The 19,661-nt window shown below is 30.8% G+C and overlaps 1 protein-coding gene and 1 pseudogene across 2 annotated transcripts; both read right to left on the bottom strand.

Moving 5' to 3' along the window:
- Positions 1-6,290: 6,290 nt before the first annotated feature.
- LOC111282457 (uncharacterized) lies at positions 6,291-8,334 on the bottom strand (annotated as a pseudogene). Its single transcript, XR_016342291.1, has 2 exons — positions 7,458-8,334; positions 6,291-6,523 (listed from the first exon to the last, which is right to left on the bottom strand). The product of XR_016342291.1 is annotated as an uncharacterized LOC111282457 (transcript).
- A 7,546-nt stretch (positions 8,335-15,880) lies between these two features.
- On the bottom strand, positions 15,881-19,009 carry LOC111282164 (uncharacterized). The gene is made up of 2 exons (XM_022870141.2): positions 17,976-19,009; positions 15,881-16,574 (listed from the first exon to the last, which is right to left on the bottom strand). The coding sequence occupies exons 1-2, from the start codon at positions 18,829-18,831 to the stop codon at positions 16,219-16,221; spliced, it is 1,212 nt and encodes a 403-aa protein (XP_022725876.2). The 5' UTR covers positions 18,832-19,009; the 3' UTR covers positions 15,881-16,218.
- Between the last annotated feature and the right edge of the window lie 652 nt (positions 19,010-19,661).

Genomic DNA, 19,661 nt, shown 5'->3' with positions numbered 1-19,661 from the left:
TATATATATTTGCATGATTATTAATATATTTATTCATGTGATTTATTTGCATGGTAATTATATTATTGCATGATAATTAATATATTTGCATAATATTTTTGGCATGATTTTGGTTTGTTTTTTTTTTTTTTGCATTATATTCAACATGATATTTGCATGATTGCATGATATTTTGATAGAATTTTTGTATAACCATATGGCATAAATAAATAAAATGATTGGAATTAATAATTTGCATGATATAAAACCATTTTTAAAAGGCTTAGGTAGATAACACAACTAATTTGGTACCAATTCTGGGCGTAAAAAGGTGTTAGTACCTTCTTTGTACATAATCGACTCCTGAACTTTAGTTTTCTTGATGTAGACCAAAATCTATTCTTTTTAAGGACCTTTAGTTTATACTTAGGACAATTTTAAAAAAGATAAATTCATATAGGTGGCCAATCACATCTAACTAAAAAAGATTGATGGCAACTTTATAGTTTTTGTGTCTAATAAGTAAGTTCTCCTAACCTAAACATTATGACAAGTACCAAGCTGATACTTGAACAATTAAGCCCATTCTATTATATTGAATTCTCAAATTAATTTAAAACCTTCAAGTCAGTTCATTAAATTTAATAAACTGATCTCATTTTTTTATTCAAGCTGAAACTTTGATTATATGTTTAAACTAAACTATAAGATAAAAAACATAAAGGCTGAGCTAAAACTTTAGGCAAAAAATATGTGTATTCATGACAGATTTATAGTCGAGTGATTACAAAAAATGAGTTGACAAAAGTTTTGTTGAGTGACCTTTTACATGTTATGACATGATAGAAGTTTGTAAAGTGATTTGATCAATGGTTATTACAAAAAACCCAACCTCCCACTTGAACAAAAATAAACAAAAAAAGACAAAAACAAAAGCAAAAAATAATTTCTTCATTCTTCTTCTCTTCTTTTCTCAACAGCGATAGTAGCCCCCTCCTTTCCCCTATGCTCTTCAACCATAAGCTTAAGAACGACATTGAGGTTAGCATCCAGCATTGTGTTCTTATCTTATTGTCACCACTCTTTTCATAATCTCCATCTACTGACCCTTGTGGTGACCTGGATGTAATGTTGTCCAACTGATGTTAAAGAGATCAATCCAAAGATAAAGGAACCTCACCTCATCTAAGACAAAGTCAAATGCCTTGTGCATATTCTTGGAAGTAAAAGCTTTTTATAAGTAGTAGTGGGCCTTGGATGCTATGAAGTCTTTCACTGCCTGCTCTTCAATCTCTTTCTTGGTCTTTTTTTTTAGCCTTCAACTCCAACCTCAGCCTTGCTATTTCAACTTGGGTCTCATTGAGCTTTTGGTTGGACATGCTAAAGAGATTCAACCTTAGCCTTTTAAACCTGTGCCTCTTCTAAATGAGCAGAAAAGTCATCACATTTTTTTTTTTAGCTTTTCCTTCTCATACTTGAGCTCAACCTTTTAGGCCTCAAGCTTGGAGATGGTGTCATTGCTCTTGTAAAGGTCTCGTTCATATCTTGTTAAGTCATGCTTTGTCTTGTGGTAGTAAACCAAAACTCAATATGTGTTGAGCAGACCTTGGCTAGTCGATTGAGAGAGATAGGCTGGGAGACTGTTAGAAACTATGAAAACGAAAAATCGAGCTTAGACTTTGACAAATAATGAACTACACAATTCAAGGCAAAAACTAAGCTAAAAGACATACCCTTTTTAAGGATGGCAATTTTCATGAATTTTTTGGTCACTTTGAAATTTTCGAAGGGGTTCTCATTGGAGTCATACTCTAAGCTGATAGAGCCGCACTATGAGCTGAGTTGAAAAACTTGAACCTCAAGTGTTGTTTAAAAAAAGAGGCTTCAGTCTTTTATCTTTTTTAGGAAATGACCTTTCGACCCATTATTACCTTCTACTTTTGCTTATTTTTAACAAGTAGAAGCTTGAACTATGGAATTCAGTAGCTGAGGAACAAGTGAGTCAATTATTTTTGCCCTCCTTAAAAAAAGCTCCAAGTTGGATAAGTTGTTTCTTACCCTTCTTCGACTATGATGCATGCAAGAATCAAGAAAAGCTAAACTTTTTTAAGAAAAACATATTTGTAAGATAAGCTAAATGTTAAAAAAAATCTATAAAAGTGAATGCTTTATGAGGTTACCTCAAACTTACCTAAATACTCAATTTTTTTTACTACATTAAGAGAGGTTAGCTCATGGGGGTCGATAACTAGCTCTCATTTGCTAGTGAAACTCTAAAATTTTATCTCAAGCATTTAGGTTGGTTAGTGTCAAATGAACCAGATCATCTTAAAAAATATAGGGCTCATTTATTATCTCTCATACTCTGGCTCTTTTTAATCATCGATCTTCTCGATGTAGAAGAAGAGTAGTTTCATCTTTTTATTGAACTTGGACAATCCGATAAGATTTTCTTGGCTGGTCGAGCTATAACATACTGCCAGTTTTTCTTATGAAAGTGTTTCTTAACCATAAAAAAATTTTTAAATAGAGGAACAGTTGGAAGAATATCTAGGTTTATACAAAGAATGATAAAAGTTGTTATGTACCAAAATAAATTTGGAATGAGTTAAGTGATAGTCAAATAATAGGAATTAAAAAATTTAACAATGAAAGAATGTAAAAAAAACATCAAACCAACCATTACATAGTCCAAATACACCCAGATTTGGTGATCTTCTAAGGAAGAAGTGACTCAGTTCTTAGTGGTCAATGGTAATACTTTGTACCTTTTATTTAAAAAGTTAAAGTTGACCTTAAAAAATTGGACATGATAAGTAGAACACATGTTAGGGCAATCCTTGATATTAACCCTACCTTTTAAGCTTTTCATCATATTCTTAGGAAATGAACCTAAGCTATAGGAGGTGTAGAACGGATTCTGAGCTAAGTCTTGTAAGTTTAAAGAGAGCTCTCCTTGTGTTTCACCTTCTTCCTTGGCTTAGCTAGACCCTTCTTCTTACTCCTCATTAAAACTTTTCTTATCTTTAGAATCTTCATATTTAGAAAATGTAGACTCTGGAATAGTAGGATTCCAAACTCAAGCAATGGCGGAAACAACCACAATATTGGAGAAAGAAGAAAAACAATGAGGTTCCTTAGACAAAGGGAAAGAATCAAGAATAAAAACTATTACGAGTTTGGCAGGCTTCAAAAAAATAGAAGAAGGAACCAGAATGGGCTTAAAAAAATGAGGAATAGCAAATGAAGATAAAATATCAACCGAAAAAGCCAAATTGACCTCAAAAATGGGTTTAGTTAGGGGGTTTTCAATGTCAAAATCAACTGCGGCTATAAGTTCATCTATCCCATGATTGACCTGCTCTCCCTTAGTACGAGCACTATCTTCGACTCTTTTTTACTTTGTGATTGTCATTAAATTTACCTAAAAAGCTGACCTAAAGTAGTCCCTTCTTATAATAAAAAAAAAGGGACCAAATCATCAGCTACCTAACCTTTGAATTGACCTCTTCATGGCTTCATTTTATAACTTTTAACACCACTCTCTCCAGATTCAAAATAAGATATTATAAAAAAAAAAAAAGAGAAAATGATACATACTAAGGAAAAAATAAAAAAGGAAGATGATCAAGAGAAAGATAAAAAGTTTTAAGTTAAACAAATTAGGTTAGCCTGAGAATAAAAAAGTTGTAAAAGTAAAAAATGAAGGCCCAAAGGGCCCTTTATATAGCCAAAACAAATATCAGATGATCATTTTAAATCACACCACGTGTCCCTAACGTCTAAAAAGGATAACCATTCACCTTCGTAGCTCTTAGTTTCTACCACCTAAATACCTTTTTCCTTATTAAATGCAATTTTCAGATAGCAAAATGGTATATTGGTTATTTCGCTTATCCAAACCAATAAGACTGATAAAAAACTCTAGGCTGGATCGACCAAACAGGCCAAATGTCAGGTCAACCTTGTAATAAATTGGAAAATCAATTTTCAATGCCAAAAAAAAAAACACAAGTCTTACATCAGTACGCACCATGTCAAACACATAAGTCATATCAACAATTACTCATAAGTTTTTGGGTCCAACCTCAACCCACCTTGATACAAGGTCACTCACCTTAACAACTGTAGAATAGATCAATTAAACGTATAATCTGAAACCCACGCTCAAGGTCAAGTTCAGCACCTTTGATCACATAGCAAGTTGGCATATTCCAAATCGACAAAGTCCACAATGTACAGTTTGATATTCAGATTGCTCGATGGGGGAATGGAATGTTAGGGGTATTTTTGGGTTCTAAGGTCAAATTGGTCATTTCTTTTATTAGAGACTATCAACAAATAGTCAAGAATATTTTTGACTTTTGAGCCGACTTGACATGTCAGGTTGACCTAACATGTTAGGTTGACCTAACATGTTAGGTTGGCCTGACATGTACAGATCCACATCAACTTGATTATATCACTATTTTGCCCCACGAACCTTCACCTTTTGCCTATAAATAGTCACTCGGGTACTATCATCCAATCTTATTTCTTTTACTTTTCTTATTTTTCTTTTTCCTTTCGATCTTCTACAACCGATCATTGACTTAAGTATAAAAGTGCAAACGCAGAAAACACTTCCTATTTTTACCCTTAAATTCTCTCTTTTTTTGTTGCGATTTTAGGATTTTGGCTCTCAACTTGGATCTCGGCACAATAGTTTTCTTGTAGGTTTTCACTTAAACCAATACCAGGATTGACGTTTGGCCGCTTTGCCTAATGAGATGCGCAATGCAATTCGTGTTGTTATAGCTGGTTTACACCTAACTGGTCCAATTGAAACTCTCATTAACAAAGTTTTGTTTGGAACAATAACCCAGGTATTCTTCTATACCCAGAATCGATAAACACTATGCAGTTGAATAAATATCTTTGTTAAGTAGAAGAGAGTTTCGTTTGAAAAGAATTCTTGATTTGCAGGAGCCAACAGCTATCAACATCAGAGAAATTGACATCTTCTCAAAGCAGTTTTTGCTGTAGTAATTTCCTTGGATCTTGCAAAAAAATTTCCTGTGAGGGATCGAGGATTTATTTTTTTCGAGGTGCCCTCTTATACATTAAAAAGATTATACCTTACGTAACTTAGTTTGTCAAATACTAGGTATTTTTATGAACTATTAAAAAGATTATACCACACGTAACTTAGTTTGTCAAATGCTATTTTAGTGTTTTTATGAACTATTCTTAGATAATGATGGTATGTTTAACTTGTAAAAAGAAATCTCTTGCAATAGATCTCGAGACTGCATGGATTTACCAAGATTTTTCTGATTTCTCCTTTATGAACATATTTGGATCATGACTAAAAGAATATACTTGTATTACACCATTCAGCAGGTTCATATCTATGTATACAACTTAGTTAATATCCTGATGATGAGTAGACTTATTCTTGTATTACACAAGATATTCTTGTTTACATCTTCAATGGAGGAACCAATACCAGGATTGACGTATGGCCGCTTTGCTTAAGGCGATGCGCAATGCAATCCGTGTTGTTAAAGTTGGTTTACGCCTAACTGGTCCTATTGCAACTCTCATTAACAAAGTTTTGTTTGGAACAATAACAAAGGTATTCTTCTACAGCGAAATTGACAAATACTATGACAGTTTTGAATAAATATCTTTGTTAAGTAGAAAAGAGTTATGTTTGAAAAGAATTCTTGATTTGCAGGAGCCAACAGCTATCAACATCAGAGAAATTGACCACTACTCAAAGCAGTTTTTGCTGTAGTAATTTCCTTGGATCTTACAAAAAATTGCATGTGAGGGATCCAGGATTTTTGTTTTTTTTCCAGGCGCCCACTTATGCATTAAAAAGATTATACCATACGTAACTTAGTTTGTCAAAAAAGATTATACTATGCATAACTTTGTCAAATACTACATAGTATTTTTATTAACTATTCTTAGATAATGATGATATGCTTAACTTGTAAAAAGAAATCTCCTGCAATAGATCTCGAGACTGCATGGACTTGCCAAGATTTTTCTGATTTCTCCTTTATGAGTATGTTTGGATCATGACTTAAAAGAATAGATTGTATTAAACCATTCAGCAGGTTCATATCTATATATACAACTTATTTAATACCATGATAATGAATAGACTTATTCTTGTTTTACGTAAGATATTCTAGTTTACATCTTCAAAGGAGGTACAAGAGCTTACGAGAAGTGGTACACCAGCGAGCGTACGATGTATGGAGGTTGGGCCAGTCGGAGGATGGGCAATATGTGAAGTGGTGAAGCCACAGGGAGAGTACTTGCTCTTGCTCCTCTTGTTGTAGCATTTCTATGGTCTCTTCCAATACCTTCTCTAGCTCAACTCTTTCACTTATGCTGAGCACTGGCACATCAGTGCCGTTGCTAGCTCTGCACAGCAATGGCAACCATGACGTTAGCATCTTCATCTTTGTTTGCCTGAAGCTCTCTTTGTTGCCTTCTTCAGTCTCTTCCATTTCCAGTCCCACATTCTTGGCTTGTTTGAATAAGAATGCTGCATATTTGAATAATTAAGCAAAAACAATGAATAACATCAATCTTATATTTTCAAAAATTGGAATATATTCACATAAGAGACTTTGTTTGATGCTCAAACTTGTTTCTGTTGAAAAAATAACTATGGTAATTACAAATTTCAACTAGAACCTCCCAAATTCATTTATCAAATTAATCAAAAACTTTCTTTTGAGTCCTTATCCTGTTGAAAGACTAAAATGGAGACTCACCCAATGGATCATGATCTTTACTGTCATATGATTTAACAAACATGTACAATTGGTGTCGGTTGCAGATATTTGAAACAGGGTGAAATAGAGAACTGTCCAGTAAATTTCATAGCTTAATATTCAGCAATTCCTCTTATAAAATTAGAAAAAGACAATACAAGTAGGTCTGAAAAGATGAGAAAATGTAGATCGTTGGAACTTAAAAGATTAACGGTGGGAACTGGGAAGCAGCCAAAAAAGACCACTAAAATATTGGTCAAACAGCATTAACAGGTTTCAAATTTGGCATAAAATAAACCAAGCGCCAGAAAGAATAAGTCCCTCCTCGTAGAATAATCTTCAACACTAAGCACTAATCAGCCAACAGAATAGGTGAAGGAACTAAGACTTAGCAATTAATTAGGCTAAAGGCCTAGGCTTTTTACAAAGTTTTTTTTTTTTAAGGGGGGGGTAACCCCATAACCATTTTTTAACAAATACGACATCAACAGCTGAAACTTGAGCAACAAAAAGTCTTCCAGGCTCCAGTTCATGCAGAATCAGGCAATCACTCGGAGAAGTTAAAAGCTCAATTTCATGAATTAAACGCCAACAAACTAATTGCTTAATCATAAATATATTGTAATTGGGATTCTTATTCAAATCTACATCAAACTTGGAAAAGTACCGATTTAACAGAGGAAGAAGATTGGGGAAACATACCCGAAACCTTAACCAGGGAAGCTTGAACACGCGGCTCAGCCAAAAGAGAAAGCCAAGCCAAATTTGAAGCTAATGCCCAAATCTCAACAGCCTCTTCCTCAAATCCGCAAGCAACCAATTTCTGCGCCAACCAAAGTAGCTCAGCAGCCAGTTTCTCAGCCGAATTCCCTGATCGGTTCACATCCTTCCTCCCCATCACGACCCTAGTCCACACCCCATCCCCAATTGATCGAACCGCTCGTAAAACCCTGTTCAACCGATACTGAACGGGTCCAGGTCCCGCACCATCATGACCGACCCCGTCTTGCCCCAATTCAACCATTGCGGCCTCAAGCTGGCAAAGAGTCCTCGAAAAAGCCGCAGACAAAACTGTACGGTTGACTTCACGTAAAGCTTCGATGTTCTCCCTGCTATTCTCTTCTATAAGTCTTTCCGCTAAAGATCGAACAATTTCATACTTTCTAGAGCTAACAGGAATGTCATTGACGCTAGAGAGTAGCTGTGAAAGAGCACGAGCGATTCCCGTGTCGCCAACCCCAGAAGCAGCGACATAGCTATCTTTTTGGGGGGGCTTAAACGTGTAATCATGGGATTGTTGAGAGCGTAAATTATAAGGGAAAAGAGAAGGAAATAAGCGTAGAAAGAAGAGAAAAGAACTGATAACAAGATAGCGAATCATTTCAAGGAGCTTGTATTTTTCTGCCAAGTTCAAGAGGGATTTGTCGGCATAAAGAAATACAGAAGTTACCATATTTCGAAGGAGTAAAGGAGCGATCATAGTTGCCGAGTTCTCCATCATGCCTATATCTTCTTTGTTTCTTCTTCTTGATTTTGTTGGCTTAAAATTGACTAAATCTGGTTTGTTTAAATAGAAAGCAAGAATTTTGAGAGGTTAAGAAATGAGGAAGAAGGAAGGATGAATTGGTAGGGCAACATAACGAGTAATAAGCACAAAGAGACAAGGGAGCTGTGATTTTTGCGTAGTTGAAAATGTTGAATAGGTTTGTGGGGGTATGTGGGAACAGTTGTTTTGGTCGGTGTTGTGAAACCCAATTTGGGTTAAGTTACAACTCTTGTCCAACTCAGCCGGAAATACAATAGGGCTTAGGCCCGTGTTGGGTAAAAAAAAAAAAAAAACCTTCCAATTTGGTTTAACCTGTAATTTTCTTCTTTTTTTTAGAAAAGCGAATGATAATTAGGATAGAAATCTTAGCTTTAAAGGAAAAGTAAATACCACACGTGATTTCCGAATTTTGCGCCGAATATCATTTTAGTCTCCACTCTCCAACCTTCAAAATGTAATTTATTAATTTTTTTTATTGTCAAAATGTGTAACATTTTGATCTTTCTATCTATGTATTTGTTGAATTTGACGTTAAATACCATTGGTAATTACGAAGTGAATGACGTACTTTTTTATTTTTAAAAAATAGTTTTAATAGTTGAAAATATTTTTGCAAAATAATGAAAAAATCCATTAAAGAAAACATTAACCATAGACAATTCACAATAGCATTCTCTCAGCCTCTGATTTCCTTTTACTTGACCTGAACACGATGAAATTCAAGCCATATTTCTTTTTCTTCTCTCTCATCACTTTTTAATCCTCTTTTCTCTTATTTTGAACACACAAATCCATCAAATCACATCAAATATCGGATAAACTTAACACAAAACACACATAATCATAGAATCACACCACTTACTAGGATTCTAAAAAAAGCTCTTTTGTATAGCATTTAACTCCCACAGCGTAGCATTTAGCTTTCATATGACTAGTGACTTCTCTTATACTATTTGTAAAAGTTTGCATCCAATTTGTGAGATATTATCTGCTTTGACCTGAAAGCCTCACGATTTTATCCTCATAAAAAATACCTCGTAAGTTTAAGATTAGATTTTAACTTATATATCATAGCGAAACTTCAAATTATTCCAATATAGGATTGAGATGTTAAAGTTACTGTGTCTGAAAATGAAAAAAATTAATGTTTGTATTTATATATTTAAATATTTATAATATTCAGTTTATGAATTTAAATTTGTTTTTTTTTTCAATATTTTTTTATTTAATTATAATAATAAATATTGAAAGAAATAAAAAAATAAAAATTTTAATTTAGCAACATTTATAGTGAAAAATGTGATTAAATTACAAAAATTAGCAACATTTATATCAAAAACAGCCACTAAACTTAACAACATTTTTGTGCATAAAAGTCACTAAATTACAAAATTAGGAATGTGTGTTCAAAACTTCACAAAATTTGGCAACATTTTTTAACACCAATGCCACTAAGTTAGTGGCATTTTTTCTTCTTAAAATATCACTATTTTTCTTGACGTTTCTAGTGATATTTTTTGTAAATATCATGAATTATTTAATGGCGTTTACAAATGACACTAAACGTAAAAACAAAGTATCCCTAAAGGCCTATTCCCTCGTAGAAGTTTGTTAAGTTTTTTATAAAAAATAATTAAATAGAAACTAATTTGAAAATTATAACAGATAGATTAAAAAATCTAATTACATAAATCAAATGTGTAAAATTTTAAAAAAAATTTAATAAATTTTGATATATTTTTAAATGAATTTTTTTAGTAAAAGTATTGATAAAATTTTTATCATTAAATAAGTATTGATCAAATTTGAATTATAAATAATTTTTTTAATTTTTTTACATACGATTTATTTTTACATTAAACTTTATCAATCTATTAATTTATATTTTTATTAAATTAATTTTTTTTAAAATTTTATAAACTTTTTTTAAAGATCTTTATACAAATTTTGCCCATTTATAGAGTCTAAGATGAAGTAATTTCTCCTAATTAAACGCCTGAGGTTGGAAATTTAATGTTGTAAAAACTAAAACGAAACAGCTTAAACCTGCTTGATCTTAAGAAAATTAGAGAATTTTATGTCTTTCAGTATAGCCCCTGTCAGCAAATTTTCTCATCAACAAAATCTGTAGAGAAAAAAAAATGATAGAGAAAAAAATTATATTCGATACACTAATATATATTTTATTAATGATCGTATATGAATTTTGAATATTGAGGAATGCTAGCGATAGTCGCTGTGTAATAATCGCTTGTGAGTTGTCAATAAGATTTTACTGGTCAAGTGGTCACGTCATGTATTCTTTTTAACTTGTAATCAGTACCCTAGTGTCCTAGTTAACTTTTTGTTTTTATTTGATGAAAGATGAAAGCTGGTTTCGTGTAAAAAAGTTGAAAGTTGAAAGCTATTTTTTTTTTAATAATTATTGAAAATACTGAAAGTCCAAATTATTTTTATCTCAAATAATTTTTTAATAAAAAAATTCACATAAATCGAATAATAAAATAAAAAAATTATATTATATTTTAAATTTTTATTTTTTTATATATGAAATAAATTAAATAAAATTATCTAAAAAATATTCAAATATCAAAATATTAAATTAAAAACTTTAATAACTTAAAACAAAATTGACAAATTCATATATTTTTAATTTTATATATAAATTTTCTAATATTTTAATTAAAATTTCAAAGTTAATCAAAAATGAAAAATTTTAAAAATCATTCGATAACAGATTAAAAATAATTCGATAATTGATTGATTAATAAAATTAAATCAATTCGATTGATTAATTTAATTAAAATTAAATTATGAATATCATTATCTTTGTACAATCAATTCTTTTTATTCAGAATTTTTCTCAACTCAACCTCTAGTTTCTTGAATCATGATCAGTGTTTATCACAAAAATATTTTAATACTAAATTCAGGGCATCTGATCTCTCTATCACTCTTTTATTAGTAACAATACAAAATGTGTTTTAAAAAAATAAAAATGCCTACTTTATTTTAAAAAAAAAAAGAAAAAAAAATTTTTTTATGTAAACAACATAAAATCAAATAGAATCAAATACAGAAAGTTTGGATTAAAAAAAAAAAAAAAGACTAGGTTATAGCCGGTTTGAAGACTTCTTCAATTATGAAGAAATTTGAGAGAAAAAGGGATCTAACCAATTTTTTTTATGAAGCTTAAAATTTTCTTGACTGCTAATAATAGCTAGGGAAGATTAATGATTGCAAAGGAGGAAAGGTGGGTCGATCCTGCCTTTTTAAGCTTTAGTTTCAAACTTCTCTCAAGGACACTGATGTTGAGAGGCGCTTATTGATGTGATTGCAGCTAGGATTCGCCTTTAATGTTTCATTTGTATCAATGTCTCATTTGCTTTAAAATATAAAGATGAAAATGTATCTTTTGCCTTTTGAACTAATAATAAAGATATTTTAAGGTTGATATAAGAATTTGGATTCAAATCAAGTTTTCTTTATAACAAGGCTTTGCTTTTTTATGAATTAAAAATATATATATCGTCTTCAACTATTTGATTTAGTAATCAAGTAAATTTTAAAAAGACGTAAAGTTAAGGTTCGACTTTAGCATTTCTCTTTTTTTATTGGAGGGCTTTGTTTTTCTTAATATATATATATATCAAAATGTGTCCATGAGAAAAAAATTGGCACACCATTTTATATTTGTTCTAGGTCTAGGGGTAATCAGATTAATTTTTCTCTTATTAAAACTAAAACATAGCAATAGAAAAAACAGAGTTATAGGGAAATTTAATCTTATATCAATGAAATCTCCCTGTATTTGAGCTTAGTATAATTTATGTTGAATATATCTAATTATATGCTAATTCGTTGATATTTAAATATAATTGCAATTTCTTTTATACTAATAATTTCATTAAATAATTTGTATACTTGCCACTGCAATTGGTAAAATCAAAACTACTTTTACTATAAAAACAAACTAGTAGACAAATAATACTAATATATTTTTCTTATCTCAGTTATTCTTTCTATAATTTTTATTTTTTATTAACTATATAGCATCTCAAATTATTGCCATATTATGTAAATTTAAATGTTTATTTTAATAAATTAATTTTATTTTCAAATATTTTAATAAAACTAATTTATGATTTATCTTATATTAATACTTGCATTATAAAAAAAATTTTAAATTTTAATGCAATCATATGAACCCACCATTTATAACTTTATAAATAAGGTGCCATCGTCCCTGCCATTAAACCAAATCAAACAAAATAATGCAAAAGTGGAACCAACATCAAGTTGACAAGATTCAAATGATATGGACATGCAACAACCAACCACCATATTAAAATAAATGTTTTTTTTTGGCACATTAAAGAACCCTTAGCTGGACAAGAACGATATCCAAAAAAAGAAAAAAAAAATCACACACACACATGGTTTTAAAACATTTTCTTTCTTTAGATAAGTTACGCCGAGACAGCATCGCTTTCCCACAGATCTAATCGTACTAGTATTTTCGATGATGACAAAAATGCTGTGCGCACACCACGTGCTGTTGTATAATTGAAGACTGAAAGCAGTGTTTATATGTATTTATTAGTATTTGTTTCAGTGCAATTGTTTCCCCAAGTTTGACGTGTTGCTCCATGCTCATACGGCTTCTATCCACCATCCCCACCCACTGCAATTCATATAAATGAAATATATAAAAGAAAACTTCTAGCAGCTGCATGTTAAATAATTTATTAATAACAGACATGATTCTTTGTCCCGTATATGCATTGAACCTAACGGGGGAAACAGAGCTTGTTATTGGAAATTGCATTTTGATTTTTAATTCTTCAAAAATTTATTTAATTTTACATAATTCAATTAATATTTTATTTTTTACTTTTAAATTATAACGAAGAAAAAAACAAGAAAAGAAAAAAAATTGTATTTCTCTTTTTAATTTCAGTTCATGAATCCAATAGCAAGAAAGCATCGTCAATAATTGCAAAAAAAAAAAAAAAAAAGAACAAAACACGTGTGTTCGCCTGAACTCTCTAGTACCAAAACTTTTTTAGTAAAGAGTAGATGCGTGGATATAAAATTTTTCATAATAAATAAATATTTTTATATATAATGTGTAAGAGTTATAATTTCTTTGAAAAATAAAAAAAAAATCAAATTGATTGATCAATTTTTTTTTTTCAATTTAGTACATTAACGCGGAATAGTAAGTAATAAATCCGTAAATTCCCTGTCAAAGGATTAAGGAAGAGTTGTTTGCTTGTATTTTTTCCAATTTTAGTCAATTGTCTACTCATCCACAGGAACTGAAAAGTTTGATGTTTCCCATTGAAATACGGTGCCAAATCAAGCTACCGATGACATCATTTTGATTCATTTACAGTGAAACAAGGAGTTAAGATTCCGCTTAAGCAAACGGCAGCTCAAACCAATATTTTAAGTGTATGTGAGTAAATTTTTAAGCAAGTTTTATTTGGAAACTCATCGAAATTTTTTCTCCTATCAAAAAATATATTTTATAATTGATTTCATTTTTTTTCAGTTTTCAAATGAAATCTTAGATTAAATAAATAATTGAGTTTATCCACTAATTAATTATATTTTTTTTTGATAAATCTATAAACACAATTCCAAAATATTTATGTGCAAATTAAAAACACTATATATATATATATAAGAGATCAGACATATCTATTTAAATAATTATTGTGAAATTATGAAAGTAAAATGATCCTGAAGTGATTATGATCTTCTTTTTCGTTTTTTTCTCTCCTAACGATTTTTTTTAATAAACAGTTATTAAATATGAAAAGTGAAAAGAGGATCGTAACTCATTATTTAAATAACCCTAATAATTTTCTCATTAAATGTTTATCAAATTAAAGGTCTACACAATTATTAAATTACACCAACCTATCTTAACTCATTATTTAAATAATTTTAATAACCTTCTCATTAAATGTTTATCAAATTAAAGATCTACACAATTATTAAATTACACCGACCTATTAAGATGTACAAAACTCATAATTAGATAATTAAATAAAATTGATTGCACTATCATATTTATCTCATATTAAAATTAAATTTATCAATCAATTTTATTAAATTAAAATCATTAATTAATAATAACTCATGAAAAAATCTAACAAAATCAAATTTAAAAAATGAGCTTGTTAACTACTAAATTTAATTCATTTGTATGCGTAGCATCATCATTTTGATTCTCCAAATTAGTTAGATAAATAAATTAATCTATATACGAAAAACAACATATCATTGGATTCGATACATATATATTGATTTTTTATGGTTAACAACATAGCATGTGACAATATATATTTTTTCTTTTTCTTGAATAATATAATTAATGTTATCTTGATATAAATCAATTTTCAAACTTATCACCCTTCTTGTTCACATTAATGCAAGTGTATAATATAACCACGTGAGATGTTCATAATTTTATTCATTTGTATGGATAGCATCATAGCATTTTGATCCTCCTGCTTTTTTCGATAAATTCGAGACTATGTATCATGCACCTAATGTTGAATTATTTTAGAAACTCTCGATTTGTTAACAACTTAGAATTTAAATTTCTTCTAATTAATGATTTTGATTTATAATTTTCTTCAAGTTAAATTTCTTCTAATTAATGATTTTGATTCAAAATGACAATGTTTATATATTGTCATTTATCGGTGCATATAATATATAAATTTATATATTATAAATTTTGTATACTATTTATATATATAATATATAAATTTTATATTTTGTCAATGCATACGTAACTTAATTTGTCAAATACTACGTATCATTTTTATGAATTTTCTTATACAATGATGATACGTTTAATTTGTAAAAAAAAACCTCTTGCAGATATCAAGACCGCATGGACTAGTCAAGATTTTTCTGATTTCTCTGTTAGATATCTATTCAAAATTTAAATCAGAATTAGTTTGAATTTCGATGAAATTTTATTGGTTAGAGAATTATTTGATGATTAAATTTATATAATTAAGTCATGTTTGATATATAAGATAATTGATATATAGGATGATAATCATTTTATATTATATTTTATTTATATTTAAAGAAAATATTGGATTATAAGAAAAAATATTATCCTCTTAATATAGGATAATTTAATTCTCTCAAAGTGGAGATGATTATTTTTAATTAATGATATTGAACTTAAATATCTTATTATATTCTTAAAAATTATATTAATAATTTAAATTATATAATTTTAAGCAATGATAATTGTGACTAATAAGTAAATTATTTTATTTTAATCCTTGCACACATAAAAAATAGGATAAAATAATATTATTTAATCTAATTTTATTATATTTTATCTTAACATATCTTGTGCATCAAACATGATCTTAATGGATAAAAATTCTTAATAAATTGATATTTTTGGTGATCAAATAATAAGTTTTATAAGATTTACGAGAAAGTGTTATAATCACTATTTTCATATGGGAGATAGGTTTTGCAAGGATATTAAAAAAAAAAAAGGGAAAATTCATCAAATTATATAAGATAAAAAATATTTCATAGGTTACACACTAAAAAACGTGAAAATTAAAATTGTTTTAGAATGAGATCAATATTTGTTTTTTGTGTTATATGCTCTTTACAATCTCTATATTTACATTCGAGAATATAAGCAATTGAAGTCGAACCACTATGTGTGACTTCTTTTATGTTGATATATTACTACTTGGAAATTCCCAAAATTCTCCTCTATGAACATATTTGGATTATGACTAAAGAATTGACAGAATTATAGCATTTAGCAGGTTCTTTACCCATATATACAACTTATTTAATATCCTGATGATGAGTAGACCTGTTCTTGTGTTACACAAGATATTCAAGTTTACATTTTCAACGGAAGAACAAGAGCTTGCGAGAAGTGGTACACCAGCGAGCGTACGAAGCATGGAGGTTGGGCCAGTCGGAGGCTGGGCAATACGTGAAATGGTGAAGCCATAGGGACAGTACTTGCTCTTGCTCCTCTTGTTCTAGTTTTTCTATGGTCTCTTCCAACAATTTCTCTAGCTCAGCTCTTTCACTTATGCTGAGCGCTGGCGCATCAGCACCATTGCTAGCTCTGCACAGCAATGGCAACCATGACATTAGCATCTTCATCATTGTTTGCCCAAAGCTCTTTTTGTTGCCTTGTTCATTCTCTTCCACTTCCACTTCCAGTCCCATAACCTTAGCTTGTTTGAATAAGAATGCTGCATGTTTGAATAATTAAGCAAAAGTAGAGAACAACATCAATCTTTTATTTTCAAGAATCGAAATACATTCACAGAAGAAACTCTGTTTGACGCCGAAAGATGTTTCTGTTGAATAAATAACTGTGGCAATTACAAATTTCAACTAGAACCTCCCAAATTTATCAAATTAAGCATATACGTTCTTTTGAGTCCTTATCCTATTGAAAGATCAAAATGAAGACTGCCGATGCATAAATCATGATCCTTGCTGTCATGATTTAGCAAATATGTATAATTGGTGTTGATTGCAGATATTTTGAAAGAGGATGGAATGAAGAAACTGCCCATTAAATTTGATAGCTTATAAGACTACTTATTTAGCAATTCCTCCAATAAAATTAGAAAAGTTTCAGTTATGAAGGCAAATACTTACGCAAGTCTATTAGACCTCATTCGCAATCTCTTTGCACTTGGAGCAATGTCAGAGCGCATGAGATTACCAAAGAGACACGTCTACTGCTAGTTGAAGACCTCGAATATTTCCTTAATAAGGGTTTTACAATAACAATAATTGAATTTTGGGATTACAGAAAATTTCTAGTAATAATTTGTAGTTATCTTAGTTTATATGCTTAAATGCCAAGTACGGATAAGCAGCAGGCCATCTCCACCTAGAGCTATATATCATAAATGCGATATCCCACACCTAAAAAACGAAAATTTAGTCATTATTATAAACTGATCTAACTTCTATGCTAAGAATGAAACATGCTATGCAGCTGTGCTAAAGTAATTTAATTCTAACTCCCAAGGAATAAGAATGGTATTAATAAAGCAATCCAAGTTAAGGCCAAAAGTCAGAGTCATATAATTCACAAGGTGATTAATGGGGAGAAGACAACACAAGTAGATATGAACAGATGAGAAAATGTGGATCGTTGGAACTTAAAAGAATAACGGTGGGAAGCAGCAAAAAAGGACCACCGAAATATGGGTTCGAATTTGGCATAAAATAAACCAAGCCATAAGTCCCTGCTCGAAGAATATTACATCCGTTGGCACTTTCAGCCTAAAGAATAGGTGAAGGAACTAAGACTTAGGCATACGCTTTTTACGTCTTTTACGTCCATATGGGGTAATCATTTTGTCTTTTTTGGTCTGGGAGATTTCTGGGGTAACCCTTCTTTTAACCATATTGACATCAACAGCTGAAACTTGAGCAACAAAAAATATTCCAGGCTCCAGTTCATGCAAATCAGGCAATAAATCGAAGAAGTTAAAAACTGAATTTCATGAATTAAACCCTAATTAACTAATTGCTTAGTGATAAATTTATTTCAATTCCGATTCTTATTTAAATCTACCATCCAACTTGAGAAACTACTGATTTAACAGAGGAAGAAGAATGGGGAAACGTACCCGTAACCTTAACCAGGGAAGCTTGAAGACGTGGCCCAGCCAAAAGAGAAAGCCAAGCCAAATTTGAAGCCGATGCCCATCTCTCAACGGCCTCTTCCTCAAATCCACAAGCAGCCAATTTCTGCGCCAACCAGAGCAGCTCAGCAGCCAGTTTCTCAGCCGAATTCCCTGATCGGTTCACATCCTCTCTCACCCTCCCTACCCTAGTCCACACCCCATCCCCAACTGATCGAACCGCCCGTAAAACCCTGTTCAACCGATACTGAACGGGACCAGGTCCCGCACCATCATGACCGACCCTGTCTTGCCCCAATTCAACCATTGCGGCTTCAAGCTGGCAAAGAGTCCTCGACAAAGCCGCAGACAAAACTTTACGGTTGACTTCACGTAACGCTTCGATGTCTTCCCTACTATTCTCTTCTATAAGTCTTTCCGCTAAAGATCGAACAATTTCATACTTTCTCGAGCTAACAGGAATGTCAGTAATGCTAGATAGTAGCTGTGAAAGCGCACGAGCGATTCCCGAGTCGCCAACCCCAGAAGCAACGACATAGCTATCGTTTTGGGGGGGCTTAAACTTGTGATCGTGGGATTGTTGAGATTGTAAATCAGAAGGGAAAAGAGAAGGAAATAAGCGTAGAAAGAAGAGAAAGGAAGTGATTACAAGATATCGAATTATTTCAAGAAGCTTGTATTTTTCTGCCAAAGTCAAGAGGAATTTGTCGGCATAAATAAATATGGAAGTAACCATATTTCGAAGGAGTAAAGGGGCTATGGCAGTTGCCGAGATCTCCATCATGCTCAAGTTTTCTTTGTTTCTTTCTTTCTTTTGATACTGATGGCCATAGTTTGACATTGTTTGTTCGTATAGTAGATGGAAAGAAATTTTAAGATGGTAAGAAATTAGGAAGAAGGCAAGATGAATCGATAAGGTAATGTAATGAAATGATGAGCAAATCAAGACAGAGCCGTGATTTTGGGTCGTTGAAAATATTTAATCAGATGATGCAGACATGTGGGGGTATCAGTGGAACAAAGTTTTTTAGTCGGTGTTTTGTTTTAACGGGAGTTTCTGGTCTAACAGGCTTTGTTGTGAACCCAAATTGGTTTATATTTTACCACTCTACCTCACCTCAGCCTGATATGCATTTGGGCTTTAGGGGTTAGGGCCGTTCAGGTCAAAAAACTTCCAATTGGTTTTAGCAATAATTTTTTTTTTTTTTGAAGAGGGAACGATAATTAGGATATAAATTTTAGCTTTAGAAGAATATAAAAAGTATTGTAATAACAAAAATATTTTACAATCCGAGGACAGCATAAATCACATAATTAAGGCCTTCAAAAACTTCTTACTACTAGAGATGGCAAAAGCTTACTCAATTTAAAATATTTATACGAATGATTTAAATTTAAATTTATGATTGATTTGATAAAAAAATTAACAACATAATTTATTCAACTTATACTCGAATTAAGCAAAATTAAAAGTCATCAGATCTTGAATAGATTCGAACTCAATTTATCTAAACTTGAAATAATTTTATTATGAATAACACAAAATATTTATATAAAATGATCTAAAATTAAATTGAACATTATTTTATTTTTTAAAAATATTAATGTAATTATAAATAATAAATATAGAGAGACATTTAAGTTAATTACTTTTAACCTTTTTACAGTTTA

Source organism: Durio zibethinus, chromosome 5 (genome assembly GCF_047325235.1).
Source record: "Durio zibethinus cultivar Kanyao isolate XHJ-2024 chromosome 5, ASM4732523v1, whole genome shotgun sequence".
NCBI lineage: Eukaryota > Viridiplantae > Streptophyta > Magnoliopsida > Malvales > Malvaceae > Durio > Durio zibethinus.
Note: the sequence above shows the minus strand (reverse complement) of the source record. Positions and strands in the feature narration are given on the sequence as shown.